The 18,721-nt window shown below is 39.8% G+C and overlaps 1 protein-coding gene across 17 annotated transcripts in view; it reads left to right on the forward strand.

The window, feature by feature from the left end:
* Positions 1 to 18,721, forward strand: part of LOC106881599 (pecanex-like protein 1) — a 104,410-nt gene that overhangs the window by 59,328 nt on the left and 26,361 nt on the right. For all 17 annotated transcript variants that reach the window (XM_089353343.1, XM_089353342.1, XM_089353350.1 and 14 more), the window contains 12 exons: positions 1,763 to 1,897; positions 3,080 to 3,130; positions 4,956 to 5,133; positions 7,649 to 7,815; positions 9,773 to 9,863; positions 10,022 to 10,378; positions 11,636 to 11,789; positions 13,048 to 13,080; positions 13,826 to 13,997; positions 14,554 to 14,664; positions 16,843 to 16,934; positions 18,340 to 18,443. In XM_089353343.1, the coding sequence (XP_089209469.1) occupies positions 1,763 to 1,897; positions 3,080 to 3,130; positions 4,956 to 5,133; positions 7,649 to 7,815; positions 9,773 to 9,863; positions 10,022 to 10,378; positions 11,636 to 11,789; positions 13,048 to 13,080; positions 13,826 to 13,997; positions 14,554 to 14,664; positions 16,843 to 16,934; positions 18,340 to 18,443 (1,645 nt within the window). The remainder of the gene's footprint in view (positions 1 to 1,762; positions 1,898 to 3,079; positions 3,131 to 4,955; positions 5,134 to 7,648; positions 7,816 to 9,772; positions 9,864 to 10,021; positions 10,379 to 11,635; positions 11,790 to 13,047; positions 13,081 to 13,825; positions 13,998 to 14,553; positions 14,665 to 16,842; positions 16,935 to 18,339; positions 18,444 to 18,721) is intronic.

Here is an 18,721-nt window from a genome sequence, read left to right on the forward strand (position 1 = left end):
AACATCAAAAAATACCTTAGGATTGAGAGCCCAGGTTCAAAATTTCTCCAAGACACCTGATGAAGGCTGGAGGGTATATCAGCCAAAATATTGTGTTAACAACAAACAAGATGAGGACAAATATCTATCAAATGTAAATAATGTAAATAATGCAGACTGTTGGTATTTAGTTAGCAATAGAGTTGTTGGTACCACATCCTCGAGAGGTGAAGATAACTTTTTACAAATCTATCGTATTTGATAGACCTGTATTTGTCTGTCATTCAAATACATGCCACAGGCCACTCTGAATTTTTTCTTTCAGCTCATTTTTGCTTAAATTATACAAATTATCTCGGCCATTAATGTGTTCTACTCACTTTTGTATTAGTCTAAGTCCCCTGGCTACAGATGATAAGGTTGGACTACTGCTGTGCTGGTGACACCTATTGAGGCAGAACATAAATTTACAGCTGTCCTCTTGTCTCCAGACAATGAGTATATTCTTTTCTTAAATAGGTGTCCAGTGAGGAGAATTCTTGAGATTATCTCCCTTTATGTCCTCTTCGATCATATGACAAAATCTACAGCATTTGAGTTAACTTACAAGTGAGAAGTAGCTATATTGAGAATGCTATATATACTGCGGATGTGAACTTGATTCTACACACTTCACTTGACATAGATATTGGGATCTATGGAGAATATTATATACACTGTAGATATGTTATTTAATTCTACATACCTCAGTTGGCTTAGATATTGGGCATGTTTTGTATGATAGACTGAAATAACAACTAAATCTCCCATAAACCATGTCCTACCCTCTTAACCCTTTTGTTACCATATTCCTGTTGAGATGTTCTCTGTTTCTTTCAATTAATTTTAAAGATAACAAAGAATTTAGTAAAATAACTTAGATATTATTAAGCTAGTGTTAGGAACATAAATTGTGACTAAGGTTTGGTGGAAGATTTTAATTGAGAACTTATGAAAACAAGACATTTGTACTACAGAGCCAGAGCCGGTTTCAGGCGGGTTGGTATCAAATGGGTTAAGAATTGTTTCTCTATTATATATTTTAACCCTTTTGTTACCATATTCCTGTTGAAATGCTCTGTTTCTTTCAATTAATTTTAAATATAACAAAGAATTTAGTAAAATAACTTAGTTATCATTCAGCTAGTGTTAGGAACATAAGTTGTGACTAAGGTTTGGTGGAAGGGTCTCAGTGGGACAGGTGTGGAAACTGCCCCTCCCTCCTCATATAACAGTCTCTCTCTCTCTCTTCTGGTTTGTCATTGTATTTATTCAATCTTTAAAATCAGTGTCTATTAAACTGTGTATATTTCTGTGTGTTTTTATGGTAACATGGCTGAGGGTAGTGGTGGCGGTGGTCAGATTTTGGCACCTTGACCTCTTTTGTAGAATAAGTGACTTTTGGCTGCTCTGTTTGTCTGACCAAACTCTTGGCTAAAGCTGATGTTTTAGGGTTATATTTGTTCAACCCTAACCCAACACTGGTCAATATATCTGGTACAACATTATTAAATGTATCCTTTGTGATCTTCATTAGTTAAGGTGCTAAGATATAATTTCAAGAAGATTAGGCTGCTATTTCTAGCAGCTTGTCTCTTTTGGTATCCTATCCATGTGTGTGAATCTGTTGTTCTGGTCTTCTGTTGACATTCTGTTAAACTTAGATCTGTTGTGTATATTTTGTTGGTAGATTCACTTCTGTAATTTATTTCTATATATTCTCTGTTTACCCTCACAATTACAGATGAAGGGCCGTTTGGAGCGTCTCCTGATCCACCCGACCCAGAAACTCTTTGTCGAAACATCATTGAAATTTTGGATGATAACAATGAATTCCCTGAGAAGATGCGCAAACTGAAAGCTGTTGTCCAGCCAACCAGTAAGTTTGGTTTCGGCGCACCCATGCTCTTTTTCCATCCTTGTTACGGAACTGCAAAGGCTATGTGAGAGAACCTGCAGAGGAGACAGAAAGAACCACGAAACCGTTTTGTGATGTCGATAACCTTCAGCTGTATTCAAGTAATCATCATCAGCCAACTTCTGTTTTCCATGCTGGCATGGGTTGGACAGTTTGACTGGAACTGCCAGGCCGGAAGAGCTGCCCGAGGCGCCACTTGTTTGTTTTGTTATGCTTTCTTCGACTGAATTCCCTTCTTAATGCCAACCACTTTTACTGGGTGTATTAGGTGCTTTTTATGTGGCACCAACACAGGTGCTTTTAACATGGCACCATCACAGGTGCTTTTTATGTGGCACCAGCAAAGACGGAAGAACAAAACAAATGTTTATATTTGGTAGTTAGTTGAGATAAAATTGTTGACTAGGCAAGGAACATGGATACCAATGCCCTGTCTATTTCCTTTAACGCCAATGTTGAATGCTGCCAATATCTTGGAATTGGCAAGAATGTTGCATATACTGGTGCTCTGATTACAGCTAGAGCATTAAAGGAATAGTCTAGCAGACTGCAAGAAGTCAGGGCTATCCTTGTTCAATAAGAACCATATTCCCTAATGCTTTTGCAATGGTAGTGCTAGTCCAACACTTGAGATTTTAAACTGAACCCTTGAAAAGACCCACCACTTAGTCATCAAGTCTTGGAAGTTACTAACTGCTTCTTGTGACTTCTTATATTGACAGTGCCATTAACAGGATCTGTTTTGTCTGACAGTACTCATATATACACATACACACATACTGAGCATTATTTCTTCTGTATTATCAAACCTCTGTGTGTGTATGTGTGTGTGTATAATTATCAACTACAAAAAAAGCAATGAAAAATTGTAAATTTTCATATTTAATTTATATATTTATATATGGTGTGTTTTTACTGTAAACTATTTCCATTTTTAAAGTGATGGTATGTTGTCAGCTTAATGTAACAGTCCCATGAAAGGGAATAACTCTACTGCTATTTAGCCCTAGAAAACAGTAGTATTATTCCTTTTCATGGGACTGTCACATTAGGTTGACAACATACCACCACTTTATTGTGTTACTACTGGATAAATCTTGCGGAGAGATTTAGAAATGTATTATTTCTATTTCTATTTCACAGAAAAATCATATTACCGGAATGAGGACCAAAGCAAAGAAAGCAGGTTAAAAGGTCAGATTTACTCTTATTCTCTTTTACTTGTTTCAGTCATTTGACTGCGGCCATGCTGGGGCACTGACTTTAGTCGAACAAATCGACTCCAGGACTTACTATTTGTAAGTCTAGTACTTATTCTATCGGTCTCTTTTGCCGAACTGCTAAGTTACGGGGACACAAACACACCAGCATCGGTTGTCAAGCGATGTTGGCGGGGACAATCACAGACACACAAACATATACACACACACATGCATATATATATATATATATATATATGATTTTCGAGCGAGATCATTGCCAGTGCCCCTGGACTGGCTCTTGTGCGGGTGGCACATAAAATACACCATTTTGAGCGTGGCCGTTGCCAGTACCGCCTGACTGGCCTTCGTGCGGGTGACACGTAAAAGCACCCACTACACTCTCTGAGTGGTTGGCATTAGGAAGGGCATCCAGCTGCAGAAACTCTGCCAAATCAGATTGGAGCCTGGTGTAGCCATCTGGTTTCACCAGTCCTCAGTCAAATCGTCCAACCCATGCTAGCATGGAAGGCGGACGTTAAATGATGATGATGATGATATATATATATGATGGACTTCTTTCAGTTTCCGTGTACCAAATCCACTCACAAGGCTTTGGTCGGCCCGAGGCTATAGTAGAAGACACTTGCCCAAGGTGCCACGCAGTGGGACTGAACCCGGAACCATGTGGTTGGTAAGCAAGCTACTTACCACACAGCCACTCCTACACTTATTAATTTTACTGTGACAGATTATAGATGAGACAAAATTTCATATATATAAATCCCCCTCCTGCTCCTCCTCTTCATTTGACATCCATTTTTCCATGCTTCCATGTTTCTTGTTGCTTTCCATTTGTTACTTTTTTCCATGAAGTTCTTCCTCTTGAACTCAGCCTTCCTCACATTGCGCTCTTTCACATTCTTCCTCTTCTACAAGTTCTCTCCACCTGGATCACTTCATACTTTCTTCACCAAATGTCAGCTTCCAGCTGTCCAGACCAGGACAGCCATCCAGTTCCTCATACACTCAGTATTTCTCTCTCTTCCCTTGTACTCCATCAATCATTTACACTAACAATGCCTGTCCACTGGAGCATACTCACCTCATTTCTGTACCCACTTATTTCGTACATCCTCCACATTCATCGTCCACAGTGATGAAGCTGCTGCTGCTGCTGCTGCTGATGATGATGATGATGATATCTCATTTTGGAAACAAGCCCCATGAATTTTATCCTTCACTTGAAGAGAAAATCCCATTGTTGCTAGCAAAGATAATAGCTTCCTCAAATGGCTTAGAAAGCATCTGGTAACTCTTTCATTTGTTTCAGTCATTTGGCTGCGGCCATGCTGGAGCACCAAAATTTAGTTGAACAAATCGACCCCAAAACTTATTCTTTGTAAGCCTAGTACTTATTCTATCACTCTCTTTTGCTGAACCACTAAGTTACGGAGACGTAAACACATCAGCGTTGGTTGTCAAGTGATGTTGGGGGGGGGGGGGACAAACACAAGTGCACGCACACATATATATCTACATATATACGATGGGCTTCTTTCAGTTTCCATCTACCAAATCCACTCACAAGGCTTTGGTCGGCCCGAGGCTATAATAGAAGACACTTGTTGAAGGTGCCATGTAGTGGGACTGAACCTGGAACCATGTGGTTGGTAAGCAAGCTACTTACCACACAGCCACTCCTGTGCCTCTGTAATAAGTTTTCTGTTAATGTATTTGAAATATCTTAGAAATTTTATTGTTTCCTTATCTTTTAGAAATCCTTGATTTGATCTGCATCATCTAAAATCTATTTTCAGAGCCAACTTTGATGAAAGACAAAGCAACATCTCCGGCTGAACTTGGTGCTATAGGTGGAACCACTCAGGAAGATGGTGATACTAGGTCGACGGATTCTAAATCTGTGACACCAACCGAGGCATCGGCTCTCCTACCCCTGAAAGATATTCTAAACAAAGAAGATTCACAGTCACGAAGGTTTGTTGATAAATTCTTTGAGAATTGCTGATAAGGCCAGCTAGCCATGATCATATTGTCCATTTACATTTTTTACATTTGACGGACATTTGTCCTCATCTTGTTTATTGTTAACACAACATTTCAGCTGATATACACCTCCAGCCTTCATCAGGTGTCTTGGGGATATTTCGAACCTGGGTTCTCATTCCTAATGGTATTTTTGTTGCTGTTGTTGTTGTTGTTGTTCAGGTCACTGCCATATGCTCGTATGCATATTGCGTAGTGATTAAGAGCGTGGGCTACTAACCCCAAGATTCCAAGTTCGATTCCAGTCAATGACCTGAATAATAGTAATAATAATAATAACAATAACAGCAACAACGATGACGACAAATACCTTAGGAATGAGAACCCAGGTTTGAAATTTCGCCAAGACACCTGATGAAGGCTGGAGGGTACATCAGATGAAACGTTAACAATAAACAAGATGAGGACAAATATCCGTCAATTGTTAATAATGTAAATAATTCCTCATCTCTTAAACATAGAACTGTATAGTCCATTGTTTTCTATTTTTTCGAAGACAGTAAAGTGTAGTTTGAGTGAGGTTTGGATAATATTTTTAGTAATCTAGGGACAATATAAAGGCTCCTTTGTTGGCTTGTCTCATTTCTTTGTTGTTAAAAATCAATGTTGTGTTTAAGCATGGAGCAAGGTACATAACTCAGTCCACTTGACTGACAACATGCATCCACTCTCACCACAGTGGAAGGTTCTGTAAATAGTAAAGGACATCTCTGTAAAAACAGTTTCTTCCAACAATGTAGCCTTGAGCCAACCAAAACCTTGTGAGTGGATTTGGTTGATGGAAACTAAAAGGAGACCATCATTCGTGTATATGTATGTGCGATGGTGTTTGTGTGTCCTTGTCTTGACATTGCACAATTCTTGTAAAGAAATGTCAATCATTTCCAATATTCTGCAAAAACATATCTGACTTCAGGGAAATATTACCTTGCTTCAAACAAGTGTTGGCAACAGGAAGAGCATCCAGCTGTAGAAAATCTGCCTTAGTAAACTCCATCCAGTCTGTGCAAGCATGCAAAAGTGGACATTAAAACAATAATGGTGAATATTCCCACATTTAAATTGAAACTAGAGATGGTATGTTGTGGAAAATTGATCATCATCATCATCATCATTTAACATCCGCTTTCCATGCTGGCATGCATTGGACTGTTTGGCTGAGGACTGGTGAGCCAGAGGCTGCACCAGTCTCCAATCTGATCTGGCAAACTTTCTACAGTTGGATGCCCTTCCTAACGCCAACCACACCGAGAGTGTAGTGGGTGCTTTTTACGTTCCACTGGCATGAGGGTCAGTCAGGCGATTCTGGCAATGACCACGCTCAAAAGGTGTTTTTACGTACTACCTGCATGGGAGCCAGGCCGACCGCACTGGCAACGACCACACTCAAATGTTGTTTTTCACATGCCCCTGGCACATGTGCCAGTAAGGCGATGCTGGCAACGATCACGCTCGAATGGTGCTTTTCATGTGTAACTGGCACAGGAGCCAATCCGTGGTCCTGGCTACGATTACGCTTTTAATGTTCCACTGGGGTACTCATAAGTGGGCCGGTTACACCCCACGTTCAGATGTGCTTTTAACATTCCACTGGCATGAGTGCCAATCAGGTGGTACTGTCATCGACCACGTCAGTAATTTTGATTTTGATTTCATTTGCCTCAATAGGTCTTCACAAGCAAGGGTAAAACAATAAACCCTAATATATTACTAATGCTGGATTGAAGACAGCTTTAAAAAATTTTTTTGTTCCTCATGTGCCAGTGGCACGTAAATAGCACCATCTGAGCGTGATCGTTACCAGCGTCGCCTTACTGACACTTGTGCCACTAGCATGTTAGAAAACATTTGAGCGAGGTCGTTGCCAGTGCTGCTGGACTGGCTCTTGTGCACGTGGCATGTAAAAAACACCATTTTGAGCGTGGCTGTTGCCAGTATTGCCTGACTGGCTCCCATGCCGGTGGCATGTAAAAAGCACCCACTACACTCTCGGAGTGGTTGGCGTTAGGAAGGGCATCCAGCTGTAGAAACTCTGTCAGATCAGATTGGAGCCGGGTGCAGCCATCTGGTTCGCCAGTCCTCAGTCAAATCGTCCAACCCATGCTAGCATGGAAGGCGGACGTTAAACGATGATGATGTAGTGGTGTGTTTATTTAAGGATGCAACACAGCAGAAGTTATATCGCACAGCTAAGTAGACTATGGTGAGCAGTGTATCTTGTCTAAAGGCCATGACATCCCTAGCATAGACAGACCCCTGTCCTTGTATGTTGATTGATAAAGTGTGTAAAGATCCAAAGTACTGTGAGTAGATTTGAACCTGTGACCAGTAGGTCATCTGCATAGTCTCTCACCTATGTACGCTGACTGAGTGAGACAAAATAAATCTACAGAACTTAATATGTTTGGAATGTTTGGGGCTAAAAATCTCTCTTTGTGTTTTTAAGGCGTCGCTATCGTCGAGAAACCGGTCGTGTGAACATGCGTCGTGTGCACACACGACGATCCCCACCGCTGCGTGCTGCACTCTTCAACATCATTGCTGGAGGGCATCTTGCTTCATCACATGATGATACCACTGAAGGGGCCATGCACTATTTTCAAGATGAAGTGGGTAAGTATTTCAGACTTCCTGAATTTCTGTTGGCATGTTTATTGAAAAGGGCTGTTATCCATAGCCTTTCATATGAGCAATGTATGGTGTCAGTGAGTTTAACATGGGACAGGAATTATAATGTATATAGTCTGTGTATAAACTAACTTCTTGTGTGTGTGTGTGTGTGTGTGTGTGTTTAGTAAGAGATGTTGAGTCCATACCTAAGATAGATATGGTATTGTTAGGCTTTTGTATGGGTGACTACAGGAAAAGCATGAACATCACAAAACCATTTCTGTACCTATAAAGATGGTAATGATGCTATGGTCTGTAGATTCTATTTCTACTCTATCCAAACTGTTTTTGTTTTAAGGTCAAACCCCACCAATACTAATGTTTCATTTTCTATCATTGATTTCATAAAATAGGGAACAGTAATATTCTATGGTCAAACCAGCCGGCCATAGCTATTTTCTTCTAAAACCCTACCCTGTATCTCAGCACTTGGCTCTTGGGATTCTTTGACAGAGTCCACTCTGTTGCAAGAAGTTGAGGCAGGTCTTTGATTTGAAAATAACTTTCTCTTTTTACTCTTACCTGCCCTGAACTGCCTGAAAAAGGGCCATGAGTATAGCCTTCTCTACTTTGACCAAACAATTAAAAAAGAAAATTATCTTGATTTTCTATTTCTCATTGTGTACATCATTTAAAGATGTGACTTAACCTTTTTTTGCTGTCTCTAAATACACTTGTAGTTGTCCAGAAATCCACTTGTAGTTGTGCCTGTGATCCAAATGTATATGTGTGTATGACTCACCTGTAGTTTAGTGTCTGAGACTCACTTGTTGATGTTTGTGTCTGTGACTCATGTGTTTGTGTGTCTGTGTCTCACCTGTAAATGTTTGGACCATAAATAGAAGAGAAGGTAAATATTCTGCGGCATTTCATGTAGTAGATTTAATAAAGTAAGTACCAGTCACGTAATTGTGTCCGTTTGACCCATGCCTGGTTAAACACCACTGTCACCACTTCCCTCTTCTGGCCTTATGAGTGGTGTTAAGTGGGATCTATTCTGTTGCAAGTATTGAGATCCTGGATCATTGGATTAAGCTAGAAATTCTGGTTTACCCCTACTTTTTCTGCCACTATCAGAAGACCTGGCTGTTGCCCTTCATGTTCTGACTAGGACAGTAAATCCTTCTTAAAATGTCTGGCCATGTTTGAAAGTATTGTTGATTAACAGTGATAGTGGAATTTTGGAGATGTACTTGTGTGGTGAGTGATTTAATCTGAAACTGTGTTGAAACTGAAACAATTACAGCATGGAAGTCACATGTTAACCATTCAAAAACACACAAAGACGGTTTTACTTTCACTTAAACATTTGTTATTTGGTGTCAGCATCTTTGCTGCACCAATTGTGGCCTGTTCACTGACACCGACGCACATCTGCTGCAACTGGTTTGAGGTGAGGCTTGTTGGTCAGCATATTTAGGCTTCAGAGTTACTTTCTATCTATGTAGGTCAGTCATTCGAAGTGTTACTGCTTGGTGTTTATGGTTGATCAGTTAACACTGTATTTGGTTGTAATATTAATATCAATATATATATACATATATATATATATATATATATATATATATATACATTATTTACATTTGACGGATATTTGTCTTCATCTTGTTTGTTGTTAACACGTTTCGGCTGATATACCCTCCAGCCTTCATCAGGTGTCTTGGGGAAATTTCAAACCTGGGTTCTCATTCCTAAGGTATTTTTCAATGTTATTATTATTATTCAGGTCACTGCCTGGAATTGAACTTGGAATCTTGGGGTTAGTAGCCCGTGCTCTTAACTACTATGCCATATGCCCGTGGGCATTTGGCGTAGTGGTTATATCCGTCAAATGCAAATAATGTACATAATGTCTCATCTCTTAAATATAGAACTGTATTATCAATATATATGTTTTCAGGTAATTGGTTTACCTACACATTTGGAGAGAATAGCTCTGGTGTGGCCCAAGGTGTTATTGACATGGATCTGGTGAAGTCAAATGATAAAAGGTATGGTTACTAATTCAGTTCTCTTTGAATGGGTCTCTGTGTGTGTGTAATGCTTACCTTTCTTCATTTAAAGTGACTGGTTTAGGCATTTTCACCTTTTGTTTGTTTGTTTTTTTGTAATGTTGGAATATCTTATAATGTAAGTTTTATTTGTGCAGTTTCCATGAAAGTACATCAAGCAGCGGTTCTGGTTCACCGGTTGTCATTGAACCATCACCAAAGAGAGAAGAGCAGGCCATTGTTTGCCGTGAACGGTCACTGGATTTCCATTCCAACCTGCGTCCAACACAAGCATTTTACCCATGGCAGATGGAGTCACAGTGGGGTTTGGTGGAACCTTTTGGCAGTGGTCACCCAAATGTTGATGACATCTCAGACAGTCCATCAGTGACCGAGGTCTCTTCGGGTCATCAGTCAATTGACAAACCAAAGCAGTTTTATAAGTTCTGGTTGTTTCCTAATAAATACATCAAAATACATTTTGACCGATTGGAATTGTTGGCATTACTGGACAGGTAAGTAAACTGGACTTTCTTATTCTCCTCCTTCATTTTTATCAATTGTTGTTGTTGGATGTGGGAGGTTTTGTGACTGGTGATGGTGGTGGGGATGAGATGGTTGTTAAATGCAAGAGTAACCAGAGTTGAAGTGGTGGTGATAGTGAAGGCATGTGGCTAAGTGGTTAGAGCATTTGGCTCATGAATGTAAGGTCACGAGTTCAATTCCCAGCAGTGTGTTGTGTTGTGTTCTTGAGCAAGACACTTCATTTCACATTGCTCTGATCCACTCAGCTGGCAAAAAGGAATCACACCTGTAATTCAAATATCCAGTCTCATCACATTCTGTGTCGCACTGAACCTCTCTGAGAACTATGTGAAAGGTATGCATGTTTGTGGAGTACTCAGCCACTTGCATGTTAATTTCATGAGCAGGCCGTTCCATTGATTGGATCAACTGGGACCCTCGTTGTCATAACTGATGAGTGCCAATTAGTGGTGATGGAATTATGGATGTTGGATGCAAGATTACTGGGACAAGTTGAAGTGGTGGTGGTGGTGGGACTTGATGAGAATGGGTTGTTGATGTGGGAAATCTAGAAATATTGGTAGTGTGATTGTTGGAGGTAGTGGACCAATTGAAGGTCAGGGCATTGGCTTTCTTGATGCTCGTTGTAGTAACACCATTGTTATTGGTACTGTTGCTGATTGTAGTGTTGGTATGTTTTTAGGGGTGTTGTATTTAATAATCCTTTCTGTTATAGGCACAAGGCCTGAAATTTTAGGGGAGACGAGTATTGTCGATTACATTGACTCCGAAAGGCTGAAAGACAAAGTTGACCTCAGCGGAATTTGAACTCAGAACATAGCATTTCATTAAGCATTTCATCCATGCCAGCTTGCTCTGATGATATTGCCTACAACAATAAATAATTCATCCATAAAATAGTTCATCCTGACTGGATGAAAGGCAAAGTCAGTAATTTAATGTGCTTATGCTGGTAGATTTGGCAGAATCAGTAGAGTATCAGATAAAATGCCTTGTGCTATTTAGTTACTGCTCTCTATATTCTGAGTTCAGTACCTATCAAGATCAACTTTACCTTCTGTCCTTCAGCGGTGAATAAAATAAAGTACCAGTCAAGTACTGGGGTTGCTTTATAACCAACGATATTGCTCCCCTCGTTAAGTATTTCATTGTGATGATGATGATGTGCCAATGTTAGGAAATGTGAATTGATGTGTAAAGGCCCTTTTTTTTTGTGTGTGTTTCAGAAACTTGACCGTCGTGGAGAACCTGATAGCCATTCTGATGGCAGTAGCAGTCAGTTCACTCGGTGCCCTCGTTCTTTCATCACATTTCTACAAAGATTTCTACATCTTCATCTTTTGTTTCATTCTGGCCAGTTGTCAATATTCTTTGCTCAAGGTAAGTAGTTGCCATGGAGATACTTGTCACATTGGGATGATGGTGGGTAGGGGTGGGTAGACTATGACCTTATCAGCTAGGTTTACATGTCCATGATCCCTACAGACTGGGATATTCATGAGCCCCTAAAAGCCTACATGTATAAGACCTTCATAAACTGTCTACACACCTTGAATGTAATTCTTGATGTCCACAGCCCCTTACAGACTATATAGGACCCCTGTAGGATATATCCATTTGAATTGGCTGTGTATATTAGTGTGGGATCTCTATAGACTGTTTCTGTAAGTATTGGGCCTCTGTGGTTTGTATTCCCTGAAGACTATATCTGTAGAACAGTGGAATGAAACAGTTGGAGGGTGCAGCTGTTTGGATGCTGACAACTTGGCACGGCTGACTGGGCATTCAGCCTGCTTTTGTGACGGTACTTTTTGACCCTTGAGGCAAACACACACACACACACACAGAGGAATATACGCATGCAGATAGAGACATAAACACAGAGAGAGAGAGAGAGAGACATACATGCTCACTGAAGATAGATGAAGAGGGAGAGAACAAGAGAAACACTAAAACCAATATTAAATCTGTGATGCCAAATAGGTAGCACTAAAATGGTTGTACCAAAATGCCTTGTACCCATACTCATAGTATAGTGCCCTTACAGACGGTTCAGGACCACAATTTTTAAAATGCCGACTTGTCTTTCTTTCTCTTCCTCTTCTCCATGTAGTACATTGCTTTTACTTTTTATCTTTTTTTTCTTTCTTTCTTTCTTGTATCTTACCTGAATATACATACTTTTATGTAAATATACATATCCCTCATTCTGTATTCTCTAAGTGGATGTCAGTTCTTCTGATTCATGTTATACATAAAATATGTATTGTTTACTGAATGAAAAGCATAAATTAATGTAAATCAAGTTATCCACTATGGTGTTAGCATAATATATGACTGCTTTACATAATAGCTGAATATTCAATGCTACTGATTTGGGAAAAGAAACCAGATATGTCTTCACTGAAGAGTAATGAACAAACTATGAAATAGTCTGTCTGGGAATTCCCTGTCTTTTTGTTTTTCCTGTGTATCAAAACCGTAGAAAGGAAAGGTTTACATTTTTGTTTCACCCACAGTTAAGCTTTGTAATATTTGCATACACCCATACACCCACAGCCCAGTATGTTCTATTGGACAGTTTCCTTTCAATGCACAACCAGCTAATCTCATGTCTTTGTTTTCTTTTTTATTACAGAGTGTACAACCAGATTCAGCATCACCTATGCATGTAAGCTATGAACTTTTCCCTTTTCTTGTATGATTTAACCTCCTTTTTGGGAGCCACTCTGGTTTGATCTATTCACCCCACCCTCTCTTAATTAAATATGATCATTGGCTCATGATTGAATATTTTAGCTTTTTAGTACCTTATGTCAATTGTACTTGTACTGAGCTAAGCAGACTACATCACCATTCCATGGTACTTATTTATGACTGGCTGGACTTCACTGCTGCTTGGTACTTATTTACAGCTAAATATTGTGTACTGCCACATGGTACCTATTTACAGCTAAATGGACTTTACCATTCCTTGGTATTTATTTCCAACTGGGTGGACTATTTTTACATGCTTATTTATATACAGCTGGGTAGGCTGTATATCCTCTTCATACGTATTTACTGTTAGATAGCTTGTGACTTTTCATTATACAGATTCTTAGCTGGGTTGATTACATCTTCATGGTACCTATTTATCTTCATGGTACCTATTTATCTTCATGGTACCTATTTATAACGATACACTGAAAGGATTGAAAGCAGTTCTCAACTGCGACTCATTATGGTGCCAGTAGTTGGATGCAAACCACGGAACCATCAGACTGGTCAGCGTACTATTTGACCCCAGTCAACTGTGACTTCCTTGATTTATACATCTCCTTTAAACAGCTTTTTTCTAATCCCTTTGCTATAAACCTTGGCATCTCTAGTAAACATCATGTTATATCTTTCTCTCTTTTCTGTCTTATTTACAGGGCTACAATCGTCTAATAGTGTTCAGCCGTCCATTTTACTTCTGTTTGTGTTGTGGCCTTCTCAAGTTCCTCGACTATACAATTCACCATGCATCTTCAACATCATTTATCATCTATGGCTTCCCATTTACTGCAACTGCATCGCTAACATTTGCCAAAAGTCTTATGAAAGGTAAGTCTGCATTGATTTTCATTCAGAGGCAGTGTGTGTGTGTGTGTGTGTGTGTGTGTGTATGTAGTGTGTGTAGTGTGTGTGTGTGTGTGTGTGTGTGTGTGTGTAAGTCAGGCAACTGAAAACACAAAATAAAACACTAAGTAAAATAAAGACAGCATTCTTAAAGGAAAACGGTCCACCTGTTCAACTAGAGACATCAAATAAATAGGCCATTTAACAAAACTGCCCTCAGCCCCAATGATGGCCCTGATGTGACCATAGAAGCTGCAACTTTCAGCATCAGGTGGTCACCACCCATGCTGCTCACTATATCTGTGATTAAAACTTCCAAGTCCTCGGTACTTAGGGCTGCTGGCTGACTTCTTTTAGCGATGCTCCAGATGGAATAGTGAAGGGGAATTGAGTGGGGAGTGTTAGAGGGTTACATGCTGTGATATGGCTGTCATTGTTTAATGGCCAAACCCTCACACTAAATATCTCTTATATGTATCGTGTGGTATAGACAGTCCAGGGTAAGCTATGCTCTACTTGTATTCCTTTTCGTTTGTTTCAGTTTTTATCTTGCTGTTACCAGTTCTGTTCATGGTTGGACTTCTTCCTCAAGTCAAGACATTCTTCATGTACATATTGGAACAGACAGACATGCATATCTTCGGAGGAAATGGTTTGTTGATATCTTCCTCTTTCTCCACAGCTGATTATTGTGTATATAGTGTTAACTATTATAAAACTACTCTAATCGCGACTGTGAAAGTATTCCTGTTGTATTTCATTGTTGCATTGTGTAACTGATTTTGTATAACCTGTTGTTTGCTTATTAAATATCTAAGTACCTTGGAATCACTTATTTTATATCTAAATAACTTAGATAACATTTTTAATGTATATATAACTTGGGTTATAAACCTACCATATCTGATGGCATATAAAGCACACCATTTTTTCAAAAACACTTGTCTGAAAGTCACTCCAGATGCTATCTATGAAGTTGGGTCTCCTTTAAGCTTTAATGTACTAAAAACGTTTTATTCTGAATATGAGACCATAGCCTGTGGCCTATGCCAGTGGGTGTAACCAGCCCACTTATGAATAACCCTCATTCATTGGACAATAAACTTTGCTTGCAAAGACCTATTAAGGCAAATGAAATCAAATCAAAATCATTGACGTGGCCGATGGCAGTACCACCTGATTGGCACTCGTGCTAAGCACATGTGCCTTACTGGCACATGTGCTGGTGGCACGTGAAAAACAACATTCGAGCGTGGTCATTGCCAGTGCTGCTGGACTGGCTCCTGTTCAGGTGGCACATAAAAAAACACCTTTTGAGCGTGGTCGTTGCCAGAACTGCCTGACTGGCCCCCGTGCTGGTGGAACATAAAAGCACCCACTACACTCTTGGAGTGGTTGGCATTAGGAAGGGCATCCAGCTGTAGAAACTTTGCCAAATCAAATTGAGCCTGGTGCAGTCTTCTGACTCACCAGTCCTCAGTCAAACCTTCCAATCCATGCCAGCATGGAAAGCAGACGTTATACATTGATGATGATGATGATGAGCATTTTGAAATTGGGATGCATCTAATATGCCCATGCATCTTTTATGGCATCAAATGTGGTAACTGTTAAATAACTTCATTAAAGAGCAATATTAAAAAGATTTTTTTAAATGTTTCTCATAATCCTTGATAAAAAAAATGTTTTCTCATTTGCTAGCTTCTGTAGTTTTTGATATCAAAATAAATTGGATAATAACAGCGGCCCATCATATTTTGGTAATTGGACATTTTGGAACAAGGGAATCAAGCTGAGTGGGGGTGCTAGATTCCCTTGTTCGAAAATATAAGGACACAGATTGTGTCGTATAGCCAGCTGGAGACTATTGTCCTCTGGGGCTAAATTACAGCAACATTCATCCTAAACCAGGACTGCCATGTTATGTTGGCAAATAATCTTTACTCCAAAAATCACTTTGTTAGTTGTTGGTTGTGAGTTCTAATGGCTGACCAAGGATGAACTTGGAAGAGTCTAGATGAGGGTGGAAATAATTGAAGCTGGGTCTTACAAGAACAGATGACACAGATTAAAACCTCTTTTGGAGATATTCTTTGTTATTATATACCAGCAAAGAAAATGGATTATTCTCTCTTAATCCCAAGTCAGCCCTGATTAAATAGACTTAAATAGACATGTGTTTCAGTGATGAACATTTTATGTTTTAGTCAGCCATAGTAAATCTAGGGTTAGATTATCTCATGTACCCTTCCTACTTTAGTTCCAGGTTAATGATGTTCCAACCATGACCATCATGTTTGAAATTGAGACATAGTATGCCTAGAAAGAGTTAATTTAATGTGTCCTTCTTTGATGTTATGTTCTAGGTCAAAGGTGTTCCAGTCATGACCATCACATCTTTTTTTAAGTCATTGTTATCCAATGAGTTTTATTATTATTTTTTAAAGCAGTAGAGTGTGATTTGAAGGCAGTTTGGCTGCTATATTTTGTAGGTTGAGTGACATTGTAGAGGATATCTCACTGGTCAAGTTATGCACATGCACCAGAGAGTGATCTGAAATAATACGATAAACACACGCATAACTTGACTATTGAGATGTTTGTACTTTTATTTGTCCATTCGATTATGATTAAATGACTTCTGAGGTGTTGTGTTGTAATCATTACCCCATTGTGCCTGTCTGTATCATTGTTCCCATCCATGTCTATATACTTGATGTTTGATTGGTCCCCTGCATTGTCTTTGAAACAAATCTGTAAACCACAGAACGAATGTAATGCCAGATACACCATTCTTCAATTATATGTCACCCTTCTACTCCATCTCTAGCCACTACCAGTCTTGGTGCAGCTGTCTATTCAGTAACAAGAAGCTTAGTCGCTGTTGCTGCATTATATTTCTTCTGCTACTATGCCCTGAAGGTAAGTCTCTTTTCCAGGTTGCTGTTGCAGTTTGGATTTAGGTGTATGGATTGAGTCTCTAAATGCTTATATTATGGATGGGAGTAGGCAAGGCTGTCTGGTTAACAAGTTCACTTTGCAATTATGTGGGCTGGGGTGGGTTTCAGTCGACTGTGCAGCATCTCAACAAGTGTCTTCTTTCGCAGTCACAAATTAACCCAGATTTTGGTGAAATTGCTGTGCAGAAGTCTGTCCATTTATTGAACAAAAATACCTTTTCGAAATTTGATCCAACCCAGCTGTCTCCCTTTATGCCAAGCTGACCCCACCCCCATATATATGACAGGTTTCTTACAGTTTCCGGCTACCAAATCCACTCACAAGGCTTTGGTTGGCCTGAGGCTATAGTAGAAGACACTAGCCCAAGGTACCATGCCATGGGACTGAACCCAGAACCATGTGGAAGCAAGCTTCTTACCACAGAGCCATGAACTTGCTGTGAGGGTAATAATATTGGTTTCAAATTTTGGCAGAGGCCAGTAATTTTGTGGCCCATGTGGGGGATTGGGATGGGGGTAAGTTGATTACATCAACCCCAGTGCTCAGCTGGTGATTATTTTATCAACCCTGAAAGGACAAAAGGCATTTGAACCTCAGAAGATAAGCCTAATGGAAGGCTGCTGAGTATTTTGCCTGGTGTGCTAATCATTCTGCCAGCTTGCTACCTAATGATGATGATGATGATGATAATAATAATATTGGAACATGTGCAGAGTTGTCATATTTTAATTAATTTAAACTGCGAATTGTTGTCTCTCTCTTGTTTACTCTTGTTCGTCTCAAGTTCTATTCTCACAATTCACGAGGAGGGTAAGGCCATTTGTTAGCTCAACTGTACAAACAGTTGATCCAACAAATACTCCATTCTCCTCTTCTTGAATGAATCGAAAAGAAGGTGGTAGTGGTGGTAGACGTAGGCAACAGTGTCTATGAATGGGATAAGTAATCTCACCCTGTACCTCTTTGTACCTGTCATTTAATCAAATTACCTCTTGTCCAGTGAACACTGTCACACCGACAAACACACACAAACTCTCCTTGCCTTCCACCTAATTACCTCCACCCCTCTGATACCCACACTATCCTGGTCTCAGTGTTGTATGCTACACCCTTATGTTACACATTACTTCAGTATCACTCCTTCCCCTATATCACTGCCCCTCTTCGGTGTCATGTATTGTCCTCTCCCTCATGTTATGCACTATCCTTCCCCATTGCCCTACCCCCCTCGTCAATGTCACTATTCATCCACCACTGGACCTGCTGTCCTAATATACCCTGATGTCCCTTACCATTCACATTAGACCCCATAATATTCTGCACAGTCATCCTCTAATGTTTTCTGCCCTGTCTCTTTCTATTTCAGCAGAAGGAAAGTTCCCAACATGTCCTGTTTTCTATATTCTGTGCCCTGTCTGTTGCTATTTCATACCATCTCAGTCGGTCTGCCAGCCACCCTGGGGTTCTTGGGTAAGTTTCACCACGTCTTTCTTTACTTTGTGTGTCTGAGTGTCTTCATGCAGTGTATAGTACCGTGATGCAGTGTGTGGTTCTGTGATGCAGTCTGTGTGTGTAGGATAATGCGGTGTATGTGTGTATGCATATGCAGTGTGCTTGTGTTAGTATAGATGAGTGTGCATACTAAGTATCAGCTAAACACAGATACATGACAATCTGTGGAAGAAAGACATGGGAGTTGTGGGGTCTTTCAGCTGTACACAAATTTAAAGAAATAATAAGTGACACAC

This window comes from Octopus bimaculoides, chromosome 6 (genome assembly GCF_046866305.1).
Source record: "Octopus bimaculoides isolate indiv1 chromosome 6, ASM4686630v1, whole genome shotgun sequence".
NCBI classification, from domain to species: domain Eukaryota; kingdom Metazoa; phylum Mollusca; class Cephalopoda; order Octopoda; family Octopodidae; genus Octopus; species Octopus bimaculoides.